This window comes from Labrus mixtus, chromosome 19 (assembly GCF_963584025.1).
Source record: "Labrus mixtus chromosome 19, fLabMix1.1, whole genome shotgun sequence".
Classification (NCBI taxonomy): Eukaryota; Metazoa; Chordata; class Actinopteri; order Labriformes; family Labridae; genus Labrus; species Labrus mixtus.
In genome coordinates, this window is record NC_083630.1 from 2,189,617 (window position 1) to 2,213,892 (window position 24,276).

The following is a 24,276-nucleotide window of genomic DNA, read 5'->3' on the forward strand; positions in this document are numbered from 1 at the left end:
TGAGTTATAGAGACGTGAATCTGTGCAGTCTCTCACTGCATACAGTCAGTGATATCCCAAAATAGAAGTGAACCGTCATCTAAAAGCGCCAGGTGTTAGGCACACACACACACACACGCACCAAAGGTATTTATGAGCTGATGAGGGACGCCGGCCCTGCTGCTTTGAAATGCTGAGTAGAGGAGGGAAGGCGTGTGCCGCGGCAGTGGGAGTGTCCGACCTTCCACCATGGATAGAAATGAGCGATGGGATCAGAAACCCCCCCACTCATCTGCTGCAATTAAAATGAAAAGAAAGGAAAACATGAGGGCCTCTAAATATGAATGCCACCTTATGTCACCATTTGTACGCTGCAATTTGTTCTCCCACTGAGAGAGGGACAGAGAGAGAGAGGGGGGAGAGAGGGGGGGGCAGAGAGGGGGGTAGGGACAGAGAGAGAGAGAGAGGGGGGGGAGAGAGGGAGAGAGAGACCATAATGAACTGTGAAATGCAACAAAATCCCTCTCACTCCAGTGGCCCCCACTGGAGTGAGAGGGATTTAGAGCCCACCGAGCAATAGAAGAGAAGAAGCTGTAGAGATGTGTTCGTCAAATAAAACGAGAGAGAAAAGAGAAGAATTAGACAGAGAGAGGGTGTCAGTATGCACGCTGCACGCTGCATACTACACACTGCATGCTACACTGCACTCTACACACTGCACGCTACACACTGCACGCTACACTGCACTCTACACACTGCACGCTACACTGCACTCTACACACTACACTGCACTCTACACACTGCACACTAAGCTGCACTCTACACACTGCACACTACACTGCACTCTACACACTGTACGCTGCATACTACACACTGCACACTACACACTGCACTCTACACACTGCATACTACACACTACACGCTGCACTCTACACACTGCACGCTGCATACTACACACTGCACTCTACACACTGCATACTACATGCTGCACGCTACACTGCACTCTACACACTGCACGCTACACTGCACTCTACACACTACACTGCACTCTACACACTGCACACTACACTGCACTCTACACACTGCACACTACACTGCACTCTACACACTGTACGCTGCATACTACACACTGCACACTACACACTGCACTCTACACACTGCATACTACACACTACACGCTGCACTCTACACACTGCACGCTGCATACTACACACTGCACTCTACACACTGCACGCTACACACTGCACGCTACACTGCACTCTACACACTGCACGCTACACTGCACTCTACACACTACACTGCACACTACACACTGCACACTACACTGCACTCTACACACTGCATACTACACACTGCACTCTACACACTGCATACTACATGCTGCACGCTGCATACTACACACTGCACTCTACACACTGTATACTACATGCTGCACGCTGCATACTACACACTGCACTCTACACACTGCATACTACATGCTGCACGCTGCATACTACACTGCACTCTACACACTGCACGCTACACTGCACTCTACACACTGCACACTACACTGCACTCTACACACTGCATACTACATGCTGCACGCTGCATACTACACTGCACTCTACACACTGCACGCTACACTGCACTCTACACACTACACTGCACTCTACACACTGCATACTACACTGCACTCTACACACTACACTGCACTCTACACACTACACTGCACTCTACACACTGCATACTACACTGCACTCTACACACTGCACGCTGCATACTACACACTGCACTCTACACACTGCACTCTACACACTGCATACTACACACTACACTGCACTCTACACACTGCACGCTACACTGCACTCTACACACTGCACACTACACTGCACTCTACACACTGCATACTACATGCTGCACGCTGCATACTACACTGCACTCTACACACTGCACGCTACACTGCACTCTACACACTGCACACTACACTGCACTCTACACACTGCATACTACACTGCACTCTACACACTGCACGCTGCATACTACACACTGCACTCTACACACTGCATACTACACACTACACTCTACACACTGCATGCTGCATACTACACACTGCACTCTACACACTGCATACTACACGCTGCATACTACACACTGCACTCTACACACTGCACGCTGCATACTACACACTGCACACTACACGCTGCACTCTACACACTGCATGCTGCATACTACACACTGCACTCTACACACTGCATACTACACGCTGCACGCTGCATACTACACACTGCACGCTGCACACTACACGTTGCACGCTGCATACTACACACTGCACACTACACGCTGCATACTACACACTACACTGCACTCTACACACTGCACGCTACACTGCACTCTACACACTGCACACTACACTCTACACACTGCATACTACATGCTGCACGCTGCATACTACACTGCACTCTACACACTGCACGCTACACTGCACTCTACACACTGCACACTACACTGCACTCTACACACTGCATACTACACTGCACTCTACACACTGCACGCTGCATACTACACACTGCACTCTACACACTGCATACTACACACTACACTCTACACACTGCATGCTGCATACTACACACTGCACTCTACACACTGCATACTACACGCTGCATACTACACACTGCACTCTACACACTGCACGCTGCATACTACACACTGCACACTACACGCTGCACTCTACACACTGCATGCTGCATACTACACACTGCACTCTACACACTGCATACTACACACTGCACGCTGCACACTACACGTTGCACGCTGCATACTACACACTGCACACTACACGCTGCACGCTGCATACTACACGCTGCACTCTACACACTACACACTGCACGCTGCATACTACACACTGCACGCTGCATGCTGCATACTACACGCTGCACACTACACACTGCACGCTAAACACTGCACACTACACGCTGCACTCTACACACTGTATACTACACGCTGCACGCTGCATACTACACACTGCACGCTGCACTCTACACACTGCATACTACACGCTGCACGCTGCATACTACACACTGCACGCTGCACTCTACACACTGTATACTACACGCTGCACACTACATGCTGCACGCTGCATACTACACGCTGCACTCTACACACTACACTCTGCATACTACACACTGCACACTACACACTACACACTACACACTGCACGCTGCACGCTGCACACTACACACTGCACACTACACACTACACACTGCACACTACACACTGCACACTACACACTACACGCTACACACTGCACACTGCACGCTGCACACTACACACTGCACGCTACACACTACACACTGCACACTACACACTGCATACTACATGCTGCACGCTGCATACTACACACTGCACTCTACACACTGCATACTACACGCTGCATACTACACACTGCACGCTGCATACTACACACTGCACGCTGCACGCTGCATACTACACGCTGCACACTACACACTGCACGCTAAACACTGCACACTACATGCTGCACTCTACACACTGTATACTACACGCTGCACGCTGCATACTACACACTGCACACTACACACTGCATACTACACGCTGCACGCTGCACACTACACACTGCACGCTGCACTCTACACACTGTATACTACACACTGCATACTACACACTGCACACTACACGCTGCACACTGCATACTACACACTGCACACTACACGCTGCACTCTACACATTACACGCTGCATACTACACGCTGCACTCTACACACTACACGCTGCAGTCTGCATACTACACACTGCACACTACACACTGCACACTACACGCTACACACTGCACGCTGCACACTGCACACTACATACTGCACGCTACACACTACACACTGCACACTACACACTGCACGCTGCACACTACACACTGCATGCTACACGCTGCACACTACACACTGCACGCTACACGCTGCATGCTACACGCTGCACGCTGCACACTACACGCTACACGCTACACACTGCACGCTACATGCTGCACGCTGCACTGCACTCTACACACTGCACACTACACGCTGCACTCTACACAGTGCACGCTACACGCTGCACGCTGTAAGCTTTTTATTCAATGCTAATATTTAGGGGATTTATCTCGTCTTAGTCTGGTGAAACGTCGGCCACCTGCTACTCAACGCTGATCTCATGTGTGCAGGAGAAACTTCTCCAAGTTTCATATCTGAATGTGTGTTTTCGATTTCCAGTTCTTGAGCTTCTCCAAACTTTCCTCTCTGCTCTTTACGGCTCTTTACATGTTTTCCTCCAAACTTTGACAAAAAGACGAGTCAACAGAGTCTCCTGTGGGGAGCGGGAGTCAGAGAGGCCCCCTGTTATCTTGTTATGGCAGCGTATAAACGGTGAGGCAACACTGAACGCCTTGATGGAGCCCAGATAGACGACACACACACACACACACACACACACACACACACACACACACACACACACACACACACACACACACACACACACACACACACACACACACACACACACACACACACACACACACACACACGCACACACAGCATCACAGAGACACCGCTCACACTGTATACCGACTTCTCTCTAACTTCTCCTCTCTAACTTTTCCCCCTCAGTGTAAACATTTCTCGTTGGAGGGGGGAGGAACTGTGCTCGGGCACGGTACGAAAGAAGTGTCGCCCTTGGTGGGGCTTATGGTAGTAAAAGGTATGGAACACTTTGTCAACCTTAGTGTGAGTCTGGACCACAACAGGCACACAGGAAGTCAGCAGCAGTCTGATGTCTCCTCCTGAGTCTGTGTTTGTGTGAAAGATGAGATAAAAACCGAGCTGCTTTCAGGAAGTCTGATGTTCATGCAAACTTTATGCAGCACGAGGTGTTGGAGAGACTGAGATGAGATCCCACAGGGAGTCAGGTGTGTAGTTTGTGTAACCTTCACACCGAGCAGATCCAGCCTGACAGCTCCCCCCCCACCCCCCCACCCCTCTCTCTCCCTCTCCCAATCTCTCCCTCTCTCTCTCTCTCTCTCTCTCGCTCCCTCTCTCTCGCTCTCTCTCTCCCCCTCTCTCTCTCTCTCTCTCTCTCCCTTTCCCACTCCCTCTCACTCTCTCTCTCTCTGTTAGACGACATCTGACCTTTTGGAGCGCAGAGCCTGAGGAAACAGGATGAACACATGCTTCTGTATCATGCTGTTTTATTCTCCATCATGTTCCACCTTTAAAGCCGAGTGTGATGACCGAGTGTTGATTAGAGCGCGCTTCCTTCACTTCAAATTAAACGTGTTTGGATTCATTAAATCACAGACAAAGAGTCAGAATTCCCTGGAGCACAGATGAAGATCAGGAGTGAAACATTCAAACGGAGCCTGAAGAAGAAGTTCAGATATTTATCAGAAATCACACAAAGAACAATGCAGCTGCAGGAGTGTGTGATTAACGGGCGTCCTGTCTGCGTGTCCTGCGTCTGTCGGGGATCTGAACAAACCTTTGATGGGGTTGGGTCTGGCGGAGATGAAAGAGGAAACATAAAAAGGATGGAGTTAAAGCTCTGATGTTTAACTCTTCTATTGAATGAGTAATTAGATTTTTCAATGCTGTTAATTGCTTCTACATTCGTGCTATCTAACCTTCTTTGAGTCAATCAGCAGCTCTTTGTGTTTCTTTTTGTGATCCTGTTCCTCCACAAAAACAATCTGATGACACAGGAAGTCTCTCTCCGCACGCCGCTCGCCACGCTCTGTTTGAAATGAGACACGTGTCTGCTGACGGCACTCTACCTTTTCTCCATGAAACGTTGCACACCTCTCAGTGCTGAGGGTGGGAGGGGGGGAGGTCTGAAACCTATAATCAGGATCGGCTCAGGAAAAGGTCAGATTTGTGCGTCACAGTGTGTTTCCTCCTCACCGGCTACAGCTCCTGCACGGTGCTGGAACCGGTCCTGTGTCAGCATCGTGAGGGCTGCTGGGAAGTGAACCGTCCAATCAAAGAAGTCCACAGAAAACAACAGCAACAGAGATTTAGAAACCAAAATGGAAGATGCTGCATCTTGTGTCTGCTATGACGTGGCGTCTTTACTGTAAGAAACTGTTCCATTGGAGCTGAGGTAAACAGCTAGAACACACCCACCCACCTGTCAGTCAGATTAGCCATGCCCCCTATTATTCAGGACTGTTCGGCTTACTGTAATTTACAGTTTTTATCAGTAAAGAAATGAGCTACAGACTAAAACTGTTTTTCTAACCCGGCCATAAACTTGTTGATTTCTACAATAAAAAAAACAAAGACATCTTCAAACTGCCGCAGTGGACGCTCCAGGAACTGTAAGTTTTCTTCTGGGACTTCTGCATCGGCTTCATTTTTCAACCCCACAGGTTGTCGCTAGGTGTAAACCCAAGCAGACACATTTTTCAACAACACTGTCCACACTTTTTCCTGCCGACTTCATTTGTAGAACAATGGACGTGAAGTCAAGGTGATGTGAGCACACGGCAGGAAGTTCACAGCGAGCTTCCTGGCAGGCGAGGGCGATGAAGTTTTTATCAGGTGACCCATCAAGCTGCTGCGTCATGTTTTCTGCACTCTGTGAGTACGTCCACATGGAGGTGATAAAAAGTCAAAAACGCTCCATGAAAGTATTGGATTCTGTTGCTTCATCCGCCATCTTGGAATGTCATCATTACTCTGTAACCTCTGCAGAATCTTTTATGTCTTCAATCTGAATGAAGCTGGAAGCAGACACTGCACAGAGCGATCTGTTGTTTACCACTTTTACCTTCCTTCCTCCTGACGGTGTTTAAAGAACAAACTGACACCTCTCCTCTCTGCACTGCTCACAGCCACCTGTACTAAAAAACACACCTTTACACCACCTTCTTTCTTTATGCAGCTCTGAGAGATCCTGAGAACACGCAGCTAAAGCCGAGGGAGAAAAAGGATTTCATGAGACTGTTGGAGAAGTCGTCTTGGATTCTTTTTTCTGATTGATTAACCTCACGGTTTACCGATAGCATCCTGTGTGTAAAGATCTCTGCAAACTGACCCAGAATTGATTTCACTGTTGTTTGTCTAAATATTAATCACAACTCTGCTGTCCTCGTCTGATCATGACTCAGCTCTAATGACCTCTCCTCCGCCGCATGCTGCACCTTCTTTTTAATCATCTCTGTTTCCTCTTTTAGATTTGATTGGCTGAGAGGTGAAGCGTCCTGCAGGGACTCGGGTTTCAGCCTCAATCAGCACTTCCTGTTTGTAAATTAAAGGCACAAAGCGAGACACAGAGCAGCAGAACACCAGCGATCCAGACTCAGTATAAATGAGAGAGTTAGACTGAGCGAGGAGCGTCTTCTATGTTTCATCCAGAAGATTATCTCAATGACTGTTTAGTATTCACCACGTTGTTACGTCTTTATGTTTTCAAGGATGACATCACGAGGTGCAAAGCTTTGACAGATTTAGATTTCTATAGACCTTAAATCGATTTGTCAGATCATAATAGTCTCAGGCCCCGTGTTCACCAGCGTCTTTTTTCAATTGTTTTCAATGAGCAGAAAGCGTTTGAGAAAAAGTGAAGGATCAAGCATCGAATGTGAAGCTCGATCTGACCATGGAGGAGGTTACCATGTCAGGCTGCTGTTCCAAACACCAAAAACTTGCTTCATTCTTTATGCGCTCATGTTCACAAGGATCTTTCTGTATGAAGTGAAGTCCGCCCTCGTGGATCCTGCAGCTCAACCATCAGCTCCAGATCCAGGTCAGGCTCTAAACGGCGGTCTGAGTCTATCGGGAGGGGACAGAAGGTCTCCTGCGTTGGCAGGTTTGTGTGCAGAGTTCAGTGATCGCAGCTTATTGTGATCGAAAAGGTCAGCGGGCTAGAAGAGGAATGAAAAACCTTTACAGAGAGGCTGCTGTGTGTGTGTGTGTGTGTGTGTGTGTGTGTGTGTGTGTTTCTGTGTGTGTCTGTGTGTGTCTGTGTGTGTGTGTGTGTTTCTGTGTGTGTGTGTGTGTGTGTGTGTGTGTGTGTGTGTGTGTGTGTGTCTGTGTGTGTGTGTTTCTGTGAGTGTCTGTGTGTGTGTGTGTGTTTCTGTGTGTGTCTGTGTGTGTGTGTGTGTAGGTGTGTGTGTGTTTCTGTGTGTGTCTGTGTGTGTCTGTGTGTGTGTGAGAGTGTCTGTGTGTGTGTGGGTGTGTGTTGTGTGTGTGTGAGAGTGTGTGTGTGTTTCTCTCTGTGTGTGTGTGTGTGTGTGTGTGTTGTGTGTGTGAGAGAGTGTGTGTGTGTGTGTGTGTTTCTCTGTGTGTGTGTGTGTGTGTGTGTGTGTGTGTGTGCGTGTGTGTGTGTGTGTGTGTCTACGTGTGTGTGTGTGTGTGTCTACGTGTGTGTGTGTGTGTGTGTGTGTGTGTCTACGTGTGTGTGTGTGTGTCTACGTGTGTGTGTGTGTGTGTGCGGGGTGAAAGCAGAGATTAGCGTCCTCATACTATCGGTGCCACGCCCTGCAGCTGCTGATCTCGGTGGTGTCTGTTACCTTCATCTCTGCAGGAAGCGCCGCCCGCCTCCACCTCCACAAAATCAATTACAGAGAGATGAAATTCTCCGATAACGCCGCCTAATGATAATTGCTCGAATCTATGTAAACCACTATTGGCAGAGCGGCGGCGTATTGGCAGCCTGAGAAGATGGAATATCAATGATAATTGTTCCGCCACTGATTTGCAGGCGGCCCGGGGTAAACACAAACCGATTGTTGAGGATTGGGCGGTACGGTGAGCGGCAGGGGTCATACTTCTGCACAGAGAGGAAGTGTTGTTAAACGGGAGCATCGCAGTGACGGGCGGAGACATGAGGGGCGACAGGGCGGCGAGAAACGCTAATCCAATCAGAGATCATCACACTGTTAAAGCTGTGATAATAAAAACCAAGTGAAGCATCACACACATGACCACTGCTCAGCCACGACACATCAAACACAGACACGCTTCAGGGTCAAGTGTGGATCAATCAGCGGGCACAGAGCGACCCAAGGGGGGGGGGTGGTTGGGGCGCAGGGTGACCTTTTGGCCCCTCCTCTTTTCCTTCATACAACCTTGGAGGATGACGGGAGTCAGCATTTTTTGAAAAGTGCCTGAGAGACGTCGGGCTGAATAATGCGTCCTATGAATAAAACACATTAGCTACAAAACATGTTGAATTATTCACATTTCAGAGTTTCCACCCCGCCCCCCCCATGCAGCAGATATTAGTTCTTCAGTCAGCGAGTCCTCCGAGTCTCTGTCTCCTGATCACTGTCTCTGTCGTCTGTGTTTTGTTAATCCCTCTTTGTTCCTCCTCTGTGTCTCCTCTCAGCTGACTCTCTGCTCTATTTATACTCCCTCACTCCCTCCTGCTCCTCAACATCTCACTATCTACCCAAAGAGCTCTTCAAGCGTTCGTTCACACAGAATCTTTGATGACTCGTAACACGCCACGGCCCAAAGTGAATTCATCATTTAGCGTTAATGTGAGGCGACCGGCTGTGAGACTCAAAGAGAAGCAGCAGGAAGAAGAAGGAGGAGGAGGAGGAGAAGGAGGAGGAGGCCGCTTTGCTTATTAAACACTTGACCTAATACACAGCTTTGGCTCATGTTTGGCTCCGGCAGGAGTTTGTGATTTCTCATGATTGCCGTGCAATTTACAGAATCAACAGTAACGCAGGAACTTCAAAGGGCAAAGCAATCAACCAATCACAGCATTTTACAGAGCACTCTTTTTTTAAGTGGATACAGAACATTTAATTTGTGCTAAAAACCCTTTTGGAACAGCTGATTGTGAGTCGCTCTGTGATTCAACAAGTCTCTCATGTTTTGATGTGAAGCGACTCAAAAACAAACTCAAAAACAAACTGGTTCATTATTTTAAAAGCCTGATGTTCACGTTTTTAAAACATGAGTAAATTAACAAGTACGGGCAACTGTTGAATCTCTGTTTCCTCTTTTAGATTTGATTGGCTGAGAGGTGAAGCGTCCTGCAGGGACAGCACTTCCTGTTTGTGAATTAAAGGCACAAACAGAGACACACAGAGCAGCAGAACACCAGAGATCCAGACTCAGTATAAATGAGAGTTAGCTTTAAGTCATCTCCTGAAGTCGACCTGGAAGCAAGCTCCAGTGATGATTCTAAAGTCTGTTGGGGGGCCCCTCTAACCAGAGTGCATCCTCATCATGTTTCTTTTTTCTCTCCTAAAGACGAGTCATTCCTCTTCATGTTTCTTTGTCCACTTTCATTGACGATCTTTGGTTTTCACAGTATAATAATTCATGCAACGCTTAGCAGGGCAATGAGAGTGAGTGTTGTCAGATGGGACGTTAACTACTATGAGTCCTACGATGCTCACAGTGACAGACGGACACAAAGAAGTCTGCTTATAAAGATCCATGTTTACAGTCAAGTTAAGACGACAACATGAAGGTGGACGTGTGTCTTACAACCACAGGAAAGTCAGCTGATGTCGTGTAAATCACCACGGAGACAGGAGGTCCTTTAAAAAAAACAAAAACATGTGTAAAATGTAACTTATTGAACTATTTCAACTTTTATTTGAAGCTAGCGGAGGAGTTTTGGTTCCCGTAGAGATGCAACCATGAACCGGTTTGACATCCATATCAGTCGATGTCGGCCCCCGCTGACAAACATCGGCCAACACGGCGTACACTGATGTCAGCAGCTGATGTTTATCTATTTAATGCTAACAAGCTACATTACATCTATAGAGCCACGTCCAGAACAAACCAGAGCTGGAACCAAGTCGACAGCAGAGACACGTTCAGACACTCTGTGCCCTTTGTTTCATCTAGAAGTCGATCACACACACACACACACACACACACACACACACACACACACACACATACCCACGCACACACACACACACACAGATTAATAGATTCATTTCTCCCAGTGAGAAAAATGCTGAGTCTCCGAGTCAGAGTGAATCACTGGACTCGTCAGAAGAAGATAGTAAGGCTGAGAAAGGGCCCATGATGAACGCCGTGTGTGCACGCTGCTTCTAAATCTAAGAAAAACACAAACCTCCCTTCCAATAGTGCCCCACTTCTCTCCGTCACACATGCTGCTGTATTTTAGCCAACCTGTGCACTTTTTCACCCCTACATACTTTGAATATTTAGGCCACTCTCTTATTGATGCAGCAGAAAATCTGTCCTGGGACGTCGCTTTACTTTGAAATCACAGCGACTGAAGGAAACGTGTTTTTATGGGACTGTGACGTGTGTGTGTGTGTTGTCATGTGTGGCACAGTCACATTATTCAGAGAGCAGGCAGCGACAACAGCACATCAGAGAGTGTTTGCAGTGAAGCAGCTTCAAACAGAGAAACATGACGTCAGTGAGCTCAAACTGCTTCCTGAGACACGGTAACATATCTGAGTCACACAGGCTTCAGAGAGTCACGGCTGGTCACATATAGATGATACACGCTTGAAGATTACAAAGCTGCCATGCTTTCTAAGAAAGCAACATTACCACCCAGAGTACTGAAGGAGTTTATTAGAAAGAGCTGAAGTTAGGCATAAACTGAAACCCTTTTCACACATACGGAAATCTCCAGAAAAACTCCGGAGATTAGTCTACCCAGAGGTTCTTTAAAGGTCCCATATTATGCTTTTTCTGGTTTTATATGCTCTTTAGTGTGTTTTCCAAGTGTCCTGTGCATGTTTAGACACATCTATGTGCAAAAATTCAAAGTCCGCGGAAACGCAGCTTCTCCTACGTCCTCCTGTTAGCTGCAGCATTAGCTGCATGTAACGCTCGGTTCTAGACCCCCTCGATAAAAATTTGTCAGTCTGACATCATTGTCAGTGTGAGATCACTGATCTAAGCCCATTGGCTTGTTGTGGCCCAGCAGCTCATGTTGCACGCCTGTTAACTTCTGTAGCACTCCCATGATATGACGTAGCCTGCGGTAGCACAGTAGTGCTAAGGTGCTAATGTTTATGCTCCCCTCGGACGGAGCCAGTGGCTGCATTCCCAATATGGTAAAAGAGGCGGGACATTTCCGAGAACCGTGCTGAGTGACTGACCAATTACGGCAGAGCCGACAGGCCGACCAATCAGATCAGACTTGGCACACGTGGGGACTCTGAACGTGGGCACTTCAGAGCCTTAGAGAGAGAGTCAGAAGCGAGCCGGTGCATGGAGCGGCAGTACATGAAAACAGACACTTTTTTCAAACTTTAGCTATTGTGAACATACTTTAGTAGGTACATAGCTTAAATATATGAAACCCAAAAAGGGCATAATATGGGCTCTTTAAGCTATGTGTGAATGCAAACAGACACATTTTACGTGCGGACTTTACCCGGAGTTTCTCCTCCAGACCCCTAGTATTTTATCTGCAGAAAATCCAAGTGAGCTGATGTCTGAACGCGGCCGCATATACTCCGGAGATTTTCAATTTGAGCCAATGAAAAGAGAATGACATTTATATACAGAGACTGCCTAAAGTGTCTGCACGTGACCACTACGATCTCTGTGCTCTAATGAACCTGCTGCATTCTGTTTTCTGTTCGTCAGTATGTCGTTCTCCTCTCTTTTGTGGATGTTGTCATTCCATTGGATTACACATAGCATTGATATAAAGGCAAATATTCTCATTATAGCGTCGTGTAACGGACTCTGTTGCTACGGCCGCTACTTCTGCGTTGTTTATTTACGTCACGTCTTACCTTGGGAAATCCCCCGACCCCCCCCCCCCCCCCCCCCCCCCCCCCCCCGGACAGGGAAAGTCCCCCGCTGTGAGGAGCATATGTGAACGGCTAGGTCGAGAGAATCTCCGGAGAATCTCCTCCTGTAAATATGTAGATATTATCCGGAGTGCAGATGTGAAAACGTCTTGAGTGAGTCTATAAAAGCTGTGGATGAATGTCAGCTCACTTTGTATGAGATGAATCAGTACAGAGCAGTGATAGCTGTCAATAGTTATCTTTGAAAACTCCCACAGACAGAGGTTAAAGGATCCATCAGTAAGATGTGTAGAGAGTGAAATGATAAAGGTATCTTACTATCTGATCAGACATTAATGAAACATGCTATGTTGAAGTGCTGGCTTCTCTGACAACAATGCAGCAGTCAGTATGTCCTCCTTCTAACTTTAGATTCTGCTCCTGAATGCTCTGGATTTGTTTGGACCAGAGAAGGTAGGCGGTTTTAAGACACCCCCACACGGTCCGTTTTGGACACCCCTTGGTTTGCCAGATATGAGAGCAGTTATCAGGTCAAACCAACAGGTGTTGCAGTGATGGAAGTGGTCAAGAGAAGTGGTTCAGATAGAAGTGATTGTACCCGACCTAAAAAGCCTCTGCATGTTTCTAATAAGCTCCACGAGCAGAAACGTGCTCAAACTAGGATCAATATTGGAGATGTTTTTGAAAAATGGAGAGAGGTTAGAACACAGAAAGGTTTACAGACCGATGCAGAGCTGGATAAACACTGAAGCTTCAGAGTCCACCACATGGTGACCTGTGTGAGCATCGACTCTAGAGAGGAGGGGAGATAATTCTCTCTTTCATATCTTTAGTAAGGAGGGGAAAACAACCTGTATACTTCCAGAAAAGAAGAAAGGAAGAAACTTATTTGGACATCGTTCCCTGCTGTGGAAATGAAACTGAGTACATCAAACAGTTAAAAGTTTTTGGGGGTTTGGAGCAGGAGGCACAGGCGCTACATGTTCACCTATGAGTCCTGACAGGCTCTTTGTGGAACAGTGCTGCCGAGTCATCACCAAAGATCTGGATGTTGTTGACCAATGATGCTCAGACTTTGGTGCAAACAACCCCAAGAAGGAGAAAACAGAACTTTGATGTGGGTTATTTTGGATCGTGCATCGCAGAACAGTTCAACAGCAAGCATCACAACATTTCAAAACCCGTCCCCCACAGCGTGTCAAACAGTTACTGCAGCGGAAACAGTTTTTTAAAGAAGGATCCAGGTCTACTCACCAGGGCACAGTACGTCTCCGGAGGGTCTCCACAGGTGATGTTGGGGGGGTCCAGAGTGACCTTCAGGTACTGGGTCATATCTGCTGCCTCCGGCTGGCAGGCCATGTAGTCCCAGGTCAGGCCTTCGTCCGAGTACACCTGGGACTTGCACACATCGTAGTGACCCCACGCTGCAGGGTAGTGCTGCATGGCCGCCTGGCACACGGCGGTCCACAGCGCCTGCAGCGTCAACGCAAACTGGAAACGCATGACTGCTCCTCCTGATGGGGTACAAACACAGGATCCCTCTTCTTCTTCTTCTTGGTCCTCTCACTCAGCTGGAGGGGGGAGGCATGCCAGACTCTCCTCAGGTGGAGCCGCTCCGTTTGAAAGCTGTTTTTCTGCCCGTTTCAGGTTTGTGGAGAGTCTGCGGGGTCAGCAGCCCATTGAGAAGATAAGAGGAGAAGACGGAGGAAGGAGGAGGAGGAGGAGGAGGAGGAAGGGGAGCAGGAGATAGCCCCTCTGACACGCTGATAGGAAGATGATTGACAGGTCTCCTCAGCTCTCCGTGCTGTCAGTCATGGTCCTGCTCGGCCAAGCGGCTCTGCAGAGAAACAGAAGAAGAGAGGGTGAGTGTACAGTGGGTCTCTAGTGGGATCACAGTCTGACAGGGAGAGGACATTAGCCCGGGTCGGCTCAGGTGAGAGGTGTTAGGTGTGAGTGTGGGAGAGGACATGTTGGTGTTTGTTGTCTATCAAACCTTCAGAAAATCAGAGAGAGAGAGACCGTCAGGATGAACTGGATCCTGCTGCTTTCACACCAAGCAGGATCAGAGCTACAGGGTTACAGCCTCCCCCCGCCCCGCCCGCGCCCCCTCACCCCTCTCACCCCCCCTCCCCTCTTTCAACACTGTGCAGGCTGGGATGAAACCAAGAACAACATGGCCTCAAAGGTGAAGAAGCCGCGTGTTCTCTGTGATAATTATCATCTAGTAGCTCAGATTTATTACCTCTGAACTTACCTGAAATGAGCGTGATCTAGAAACACAGTTAAGCAGTGAGTACAGTATGTTATTCTTCTTTTCTCTAGTCCCTCAATTAAACTACTTTTATACACGAGGGGAGGAGTCAGCCGGCCGTCCTGACGATGTAAACAAAGTGAAGATAGGACTCTGAAAACTCTGAAAACATCACAGACAGTGGGACTCGGGTGTTACACCCATTGTAGACAGTCATGACTCACAGAGTTATTTTCAGAGGATATACTTGATTTATATTATATTTAAGTGTGAAAAATCACATTTAAAGCCTTTAACGAATATTAGATGCCATCACCCAGAGGAGCCGATCACCGCTGCACCCGCTGTTTACTGACAACCATGTGGCTGCACACGTCATAAATATGTCACAGCGCTCCTAAAGGCACGCGTTTCATTTTGCTCTAGGTCGTACATTTTACATCGTGTTTATTTTATATTTTCTAACCGGGAGATTGAATTCATTTCTGTGGTGCGTTTTATTTTGCATCATTATTTTAAGTTGAATGTCTAACACACCAACATCACAGATAGATCCAAATAACATGACATTTATCAAAGTGTGACATCACGACTGTCAAAATAAATGAGAGAAACCTGCACACAGGACGTTTGTGTTGCCTGTTGAACTTTGACCTCTGTGAACCATGACCTCCTTTTTCCCAGCAGGTTTGACCTCCTCATGGGGTTACATTGAAAACAACATTTTTGAAATATGCGGTGTGAGATGAGGTGAGATAACACTTGTTATGAATCGACGCTTTACAAATAATGATTGATTGACTGACAATCCCAGAAGTCTACATTTGAAGGACTGAAGTGAACTCTCTCTCCTGACAGAGTCCCACTTTGCAAATTAGAATAAAAAGAGTTGAATGTCAACGTAATCACCTCAGACTGCAGAGTTGCGTTCAGGTTTCTGCTCATAAGTGGTGAAGCTGTCTGAAATGGGAGCCTGAGCACTGAATCACACGCCGTGATTTACCTCCAGACTGCACAGCATCCATTTATATCTGTCACATCATGTGGGCTGTGGATCCTTTTCTCCTTAAACATCTGCTTAAAGTTAGCTGCATCCAACTTTCAAACATGTCCCCCTCCACTTCTTATCCCACTGATCCGATTTATGAAACAGTTGTTTTAAAAAAGACATTTCTGTTGTTAAAGAGGACATATTATCCCCCTCCTCCACCTTTTCAAACAGTCCCCCTGTGGTCTAAATGAAACATCTGTGCTGTGCTTTGGTCAAAATATAACATGAATCAAGCACCAGAGGAGGTTTGAGAGCCTGTATAAACCAGCTCTCTCAGAACGCTCCGTTTTGGTGTGTGTGTCTCTTTAAATGGAATGAGCCCCCCATGAGTTTTCACCGTATAGACATCACTCCTCTGTAGGGAGAATAAAAATGGCAGACTTTTTTTTTTTTTACCAGAATCCCACTGTGACATCACAAGGAGAGCACATTTGAAACAGAGTATTTTTCTCTGTGTTGTAAGACTTATGCAGACCACAAACAAAGGACTGGATGAGTTTATTTCACATTTTGTGGGTCTGTAGACACTCAGGTTACCCATATATATGTTCAAAAACACTGAAGAAGAGGATTTCTAATAATATGTCCCCTTTAACTAATCATAAAAAGTCTATTAAAAAAACCCTGTCCATGAGTTCAGATCGTTTCCATCTTTGATATTTATATCGTCTCACGGCGGCGTTAAAGAGGAGGGCGTCATTCATCAGATTTTTTCCGCACCTTTCATACGTCTGGATTCCGGCAAGAACAAAATGTGTGACAGTGAGGAAGTTTGTGTAACGTGAGAGTGAAGACGTGTTAAAACAACGGAGAGATCAGCTGATAGTTAGACGTTAGACTCTGGACGGTTTCTATCGCAGGGTTCATAAAAATGTGGAGGGGAAGATGTGGGATTCAATTAGGCAGAAGAATATGGAGTGAGAGGATGTTAAACCAGAGGAGGGGGGGTCGAGGAGAGGGTTTAAGGAAAAAGAAATGAAGCTCCTTCGATGTAAAATGTAGGAATGTCAGCGGGGGAGATGTCAGCAGGTGAAGAAGCAACCAATTACCCAGAGAACTCCTGACTCCAGCCTCCCTGTTCCCATTAAGGGACATAATATCACCACGTTAAGGACGCCACTAAAGAGAAGTGTATGTGTGTGTGTAACCTCTGGATAAAGAGAGGTGTGAGTGTGTGTGTGTGTGTGTGTGTGTGTGTGTGTGTGTGTAACCTCTGGATAAAGAGAGGTGTGAATGTGTGTGTGTGTGTGTGTGTGTGTGTGTAACCTCTGGATAAAGAGAGGTGTGAGTCGCGGATAATGAGACAACAAGCGCCGGCGAGTCTTCGGTAACAAGCCGTAGAGATCACAGACCCCCCCCCCCCCCCCCCCTTATAACCCCTCCGTCACCCTGTGGGGGGGAGGAGGAGAGGGGAGCAGATGGAAGAAGTGTGGATGTGCATTTTAAGTGAGAAAACAGAGTTTATTTTAGCGCAGGACGCTTCCTGCGACCATCGATCACCGTCTGAGGACACGACGAGAGGGGGAAGAGTCTGAACGTCTTCCAGGTACAGAAATATTTAGTGCAGAGTGTGCACGCACAGAAACACTTACAGGAACACAGAGAGGCGGCAGGGAAACCCATCGAAGAGTTGGATTTAATGTGTGTCTTGTTTCCTGTGAGAAGAGATCCTGAACACGACCGATCTGTTGATGATATTCTCACCTTTAACGGTGGTATAAGCCTGCAGGTGTTTCAGTATGTGGAAAATCAAATATGAAACACCAGGGCGAACAGTCTGTTAGTGTGATGAAGGTAAAGCAGACAACAAAGAATACAAATGTTCTTTTAGAGATTTTCAAATGATCAAATAAGGTGTTTGGTTTCATTAACATAGACCACGTCTTTCACATCCCTCCCCCCAAACCCCCCCTCCTCTGTGTTTCTTTGTCTAAATAGAGGAAACACAGGGTCAGACAGCAACCAAGAGACGCCCACCCAGAGTCTCGATCCCTCTGGTGTCCTCACAACGTACCTACATCAGCTGTCACAAGTCCTTCATCCCTCAACGACGTGCTGGACACAGACTCATCTCCCATGATGCACCACAGAACTCCACAGAAGGTCATTCCTGCCTGTGGCCATCAGACTCTATAACTCTTCCATTTGAGAGTCAGACACTGAGTCTGCAAACTTTTCTGACATGCAGGAAGGGAGCCACAGGTGGGATTTGAACATGGGCACCTTGGAGGACTACAGCCTCCATACATGGGGCTAGCACACTAGCCACTGTGCAACCAGCGCCCCACAAGAGACTTTTCTAAGTCCTTTTCTTTCTTGGTGATGTCTTTGTTAGTGACATGAACTAAAACGTCTCCCAGTGGCCACTGGAGTGCTGATCTGATTATTTTCTCGCCCTGTGGCGTTCATGCAGACACGTTGTGTTTGGACAGCAGATTGTTAATGCACCGTGAAGTGCAACATATCAAACCTTTAAAAAGCAGATATCAAATATATCTTTACTGCATATATCAGTTAGCAAAGAAGAGCATGAAGTCTAACTCCCTCTGGGTTTGTTGTTCTGAGCTCTGTGTTCACACTGAAGGGGCGGAGCTTCCTTCACTCTGAGGCTCAAACATGTTCTGGACGTACATATTTTAATATGTCCGCACTACAAATATTTTTTATGCTGCAGATTTGCAAATAGAGAAAAATATATTTGTGACTTCAGGTCAAATATTTGAATGCTGAGTGAGGTGTGCCCTCAGCAGCTGCCTGCAGGTACAGACCAGTCACAGCTGCTTTTTATATTTAATCACTATTTAATCCAGACCACCCGGCCGAGGGTTCATTTGGTTGCTTACTCAATCACGCCCAACCAAACACCCCCCCTCACCGCCGACCACTTCCTGAGAACACACCCTCCTCCGTGTCCGCTTACATTTCATCTCCGGGGCTGCTCGAGCATCACTGAGTGTTTCTGCAAAACCACCGGGGAGATGTTACATGCATATCCTCCGAGATACTCTCTACTACTACAGGGAGACACTTTTAAATCATGCAAATCATCCGACGAGCAGAAACAAGGAGGGCGTCCCTCCAACCCGCCTGCTCCTCTCTCTAACCTCAAGTCTGTTTCCTTCTGCTGCTCCTGACTCCATCTCCGTCCTCCTTTAGATCAAAAAATCACATTTCCTCTCAACCAGGCTGCACTGAAAAAAATGATCATGTCATAATCTTCTCAAATCTCCTGGGGCCGACCACAGGGGGCGGTACTAACTCACCTCCACCAATATTTAGCAGTTTGACAAATTGTCCCAAAAATGTAAAAGGTGTCCTCTTTAGCTGAGGAGGCAGAGCTGAGCTCAGAGGAAGGTGGAATGATTACAAGGTTACCACTGATGTCCTGCCTATTTTCCTCCTTTTCATTTTTAATTTCACGCATTTTATTCACTTTCAAGGACGATTTCTGACCCTGCTTCTGTCCTGTCTCTGCAGACTTTCATCTTTTCTCACTCTACCTGTTTCATATTCTCCACCAGCGCCTCGCTGAGCACAGGAGAGAGAAACAGATGAAAGATAGATAAAGATAGAAGCTGGCCCGGCTTCAGTAAAAACAGCCTCCTGCCTGCTCTCCATGCTCCTCTCACCACATTCCTCCGCCTGCCGCTCCAGAATCCCTAATCTGTCCTGTTAACAACCTGCCAATAGGGCGTCTGTCCTCATGAATAAACATACGGAGCGCAGTGTGGCCCTGCAAACATGACAGCCAGCGTGAGCTTGGAGCAGCGTGTAGCAGCAAGGACGCCTACGACGCTTCCCTGGGGCTCGCCTCCCAGTCAGCCCGTCACTTAGAGCGGTTTGCTTCTTCTTTAAATGTCGCCGCCTTCATCGGCAGGCTTGTGATCTTTTAATAATGACGACAGGTATGAAGGGGTGAGCTGACAGCTTCTTAAGTGACGCTGTGCGGTGGTTGGAGGGGGGGGCGGCGGCCGCAGAAGGAATCAGAGCTGAGGTGGTTTCACTTCAGACTCAAACTGAGGCTTGTTTTCCACCTCTGATATGATAAATTATTAGCTGTCTGTGAAACCTGCATGAAATAAAAATGAAAGCCATAACAACTGTCTCACCCTGCAAGGATTTTATTAATTTAGACGTGTTCATGTTTCAGAGGCTCTCTCTCCCCTCACACACACTAAGTAGAAAAAGCAAAGCTTAAGGAGACTCTCTTAAGAAAGGGGGGCGATTCAGAGCTGGGAGGAACTGTAAAAAAAATATGATCTGGATTATTATTCTATTTAGTCTGACACCGATAAACATCTGAACATGTGATAACACTACAGGTGTGAGGAGCATCCTGACTGGATGAAACAGACTTACGAATAAAGTTTATTTACGTTTGCTTAGTTTTCATATCAAGATTTTTAAAATCTGAATTCTTAATTAGTGCAAAGATCATAAAACATCTCAGTCAGGGTGCTGCTAGCATGAATTTAGCTTGTTTCTATAGCTTGTGTTCGGGTTAAGATCATTTCAGTGTCAGGCTTCCTCTTCTTTAAAGTTAGCATGTACCCCCCCCCCCCCCCCCCCAAGCATTCAGACATCGTCTGCACAATAACACAACCCACCACCACACAGTACGTATTCCTTTAAAGTTCTGTCATTTAATGTTTAATAATCCTCTAACCCAGTCTGGGTTCTTCACAGAAAACAAAACTAAACGATCAATCGTTCACTTCCTGTTGTGCATTCTGGTCGGTGCACAATCTTAACGGGTAAAAATGTGGAACTTCTTCATGACTCATAGGAGCAGAGTCCCAAAGTTTTTTTTACTTCTTTTTATATAAATGATATAAAATAGTTCCAGTTGGCACGAATAAACAGCTGCTCTCTCTCTGTCTCTCTCTCTCTTTCTTTCTCTCTCTCTCTCTCTGTCTCTCTCTCTACCTCTTTCTTTCTCTCTCTGTCTCTATGTCTCTCTCTCTGTCTCTCTCTCTGTCTCTCTCTCTCTGTCTCTGTCTCTCTTTCCCTGACAAACCACAAAAAGCAAGACAGCTACAAATATTCAGTCCAATATTTTAATATCAAAAAATACTTTACATATAAATATATATAAAATTAATCTTAAGGCCAAGACTCTCATTGTGCACAGTGATCAGATATCTTTACTGTCACTGTACAAGTACAACAAAATACTGTTAGAGCAGGCCTGTAGCTGCCTAACATCAGTAATACTAACCCCAAATATACAAATACTAAGCCTTACCAATATACACATTTACACATTTTTATCCGCCATGTTATTATTTCATGATAAATTCTCATCATCTCTAGAGAATAATCAGTTCCAGCTCCTCTTTCGTGCAGCTGTGTTTTCAGAACAAGATCAAGAACACGCCCAGCAGCAGCTGAAACAACACTTTGCAGTCTGACGTGGGCGTATCCTCCAAGGTGTGCTTCATGTGAAAGACGGAAACTGCAGATGAATGGTAGCAGCTATTTCTGCCGTGTGATGAGCTGTGCAGAGGTTGTTCTCAACATATATCTGATTGTAACCCCCTGCTTCAGTGTGTCAGAGCTGGACTCATCACGCTGACTCCACGTGTCTGAAACCCAGAGTCTGCTGCTGCAGCCGACAGGTCAGGCCTCTGAAGGCCGACTCCCTGACTGCTGAGGATGTGCTTCACTCGCCTCCACCAGCTGCCACAACCCTCTATCACTCCCTCTGTCTCCCCCCCCTCCCCGGAGCTGCTGCTGGAGCTGCCACATGCACTCTGTGTGTGCAGAGCGGCTCCTCTGACAGGGTGACTGTGGCCAAGCTGCCCCGAGTCGAGCTCAACATCCTCGGGCGTCAGTTACTCCAGCGCCACATCAGTGCAGGGGAACGCCCAATGAGACAGTGAGACAAGATCACGCCTCCCCCCCTTTCCTCCCTACCTCCCTCCTCTCAGCCACCAAGCATGCTTGTCTTTGCGACACGGGAACACCTTATGCATTATTAAAGACACTTTTCCTAAAAGGCTGCTGGCACATTATTCTGCAGCCACGGTGACATGTCGACTCCAAGCGTCCACTTTAGCTCTGAAGAATGAGCTTGCACAGGTAGAGCTGCAAAACATCAGGGCGGCTTTAAAGAGACAGCTGCACATCACTTGTTCTCATATCTACGGATTTATTCAAAGACCATGGACATAGTGCTTAGACTTTAAATCTAATAAGATCTCTAGCTTATTTAGAATTTAGAATTTAGAAGTGGAAAATCCTGCAACTGAACGGATGTAATCATGTTTCTAAATGAACATTATTTTAATGCATTCAGTCGGTTTCTGAGCTCTGAACCCGGCAGCCATCATGAGCATTGATAACAGTTTTTAGCAGTTAGCACGCCCTTAAAGGGATCATTAACAGATATAATCCAGGACAAGGTGGTAGCATATGTGAATCCTCAGATCATAAATGTTAAAATAATCAAACTAAAATGCACGCTAAGCCGAGGAGTGTGGTGTAAAAACAGTCGACACTGTGCATGCGGGGCTAAAAACATGGATCAGTTTGTGCACAGAAGAAGAATCCAGCAGGAACAGGCCTCTCGTGCATGACGTGTCAAAGGAAGCAGCATGACACTAATGTAATTATGCATTATGATAAACAGTCAACGATGAGGTAATAAGCTCCACCAGGGGGCGCCTCTAGAGATGACCTGCAGGAATGATGTGAAGTTTAGGATGCATTCACGGTCGCCTCGTGTAAATATTAAAATATTGTATTAGAGGAGTCTTAGAAGCTGATTCAGGAGTTTATATAGAAGAAAAAAATAATTTGAACTCAGCCCTCCTCTTGATCTGTGCAGGAGAAAATAATCAGGGACAGGCCACAGCCAAGTCACACCACAACAACAAGTCTCAACAGCAGTCTGATTAACGATCTAACTCTCCATAAAAGTAAAATACTTACATGTCCTGAAAGCCCCTCCAGTACGTCCCCCTGCCCGTTAAGTCCGTTCAACAAGTTCCGAGCTCAGAGTGACCCTGGATGAAGAATGAAGCTCTTTAAGACGCGCTGCTGAACGGGAACGTGATGAGTGCGCACGTCGGCACCATCTCTCAGCTGTTTGTAAAAGAAAACGATCACAGGAGGATTTTCCTGCCGCTTCAAAACAAATGAGTGATGAGCGTCCAGGGGGCTGGGTCAGCACCGCACCTCGTGCGGGGTGCGGGGGGGTGCCAAAGTGTCCATCATCCTCTCTCCAGGTGTCACTCCATCACGCGTGATGTCCGCGGAAACAAAAGCCAGGAGCTGCAAAACAAACTTTCACCTCCTCTTTATGATTCTCTCAACGCGGACCTCTCTCTCTGCTCTGATCGCTTTCAGCCACTCAGCAGGGACAACAATCTCCCCAATTAGACTCACAATATCCGCGTCGACTTCTCCTGGACGTCACGTCACCCCGCACCGCGCCGAGCAGAACCGCAACGAGCAGCACCGACCACCCCGCCGGAGATGACGGGAGGATAACACACTCCGTGGCTCGATTAGATGAGACGCACACTCAGTACACCTATGGTTTCTCTCCCCACCCCTCCAGCCTCCAGTCTCCAGTCTCCACACACACACACACACACACACACACACACACACACACACACACACACACACACACACACACACACACACACACGCACACACACACACCCCGTCCTCCTCTTTCAGGAGCCGTTAAAGGAGCTCAGTGAGGGAGGAGGATCGCCTCCAGTTGAACCTCTGCTTGTGGAGTTCACCGGAGGCGCCAGATCGCGATAAATTATCTAATAAATGTGGGATTTATTAGTCTCAGAGGAGGGATGAATTCGGGAAAAACAGAGGGAGGAAATTCTCTTAGCCAAGCTTTATGATCACCGAGCATCCAAACCAAAGTGTGCGCAGAAATAAAATAAAAATAAAGATACTGAAACTGGTGAAGCGTTTTATTTCTGTCCCTCACTGACAACATCTCGACACAACCAAGTGCGTAATTATTCAAGAACTGAAAGCTCGTAGCTTCAAATCAAATTTAGAATTTTAACAGATGCATTTTTGTTCCAAAAGGGATTTATTGTAAATTAAAATGTAAATGTTTAAATAAAATAAAATAAAATAATAGTACCATGAAGACATGAAGGTGCCATTTCAATAGATACATCAATAAATAAATTATAGGGGCCGTCTCCTATTAATCATTGTATCTACCTGGTTGAGCTGAATTAAAATGATTTCAGTTTCATACATTTTTCATCCT

At 46.8% G+C, this 24,276-nt stretch overlaps 1 protein-coding gene across 10 annotated transcripts in view; it reads right to left on the reverse strand.

Annotated features, from left to right (window-relative positions):
- ntng1a (netrin g1a) overlaps positions 1-24,276 on the reverse strand; it is a 120,235-nt gene that overhangs the window by 94,678 nt on the left and 1,281 nt on the right. For all 10 annotated transcript variants that reach the window (XM_061064352.1, XM_061064354.1, XM_061064351.1 and 7 more), the window contains exon 2: positions 13,975-14,557. In XM_061064352.1, the coding sequence (XP_060920335.1) occupies positions 13,975-14,223 (249 nt within the window). In that variant the 5' untranslated portion in view covers positions 14,224-14,557. The remainder of the gene's footprint in view (positions 1-13,974; positions 14,558-24,276) is intronic.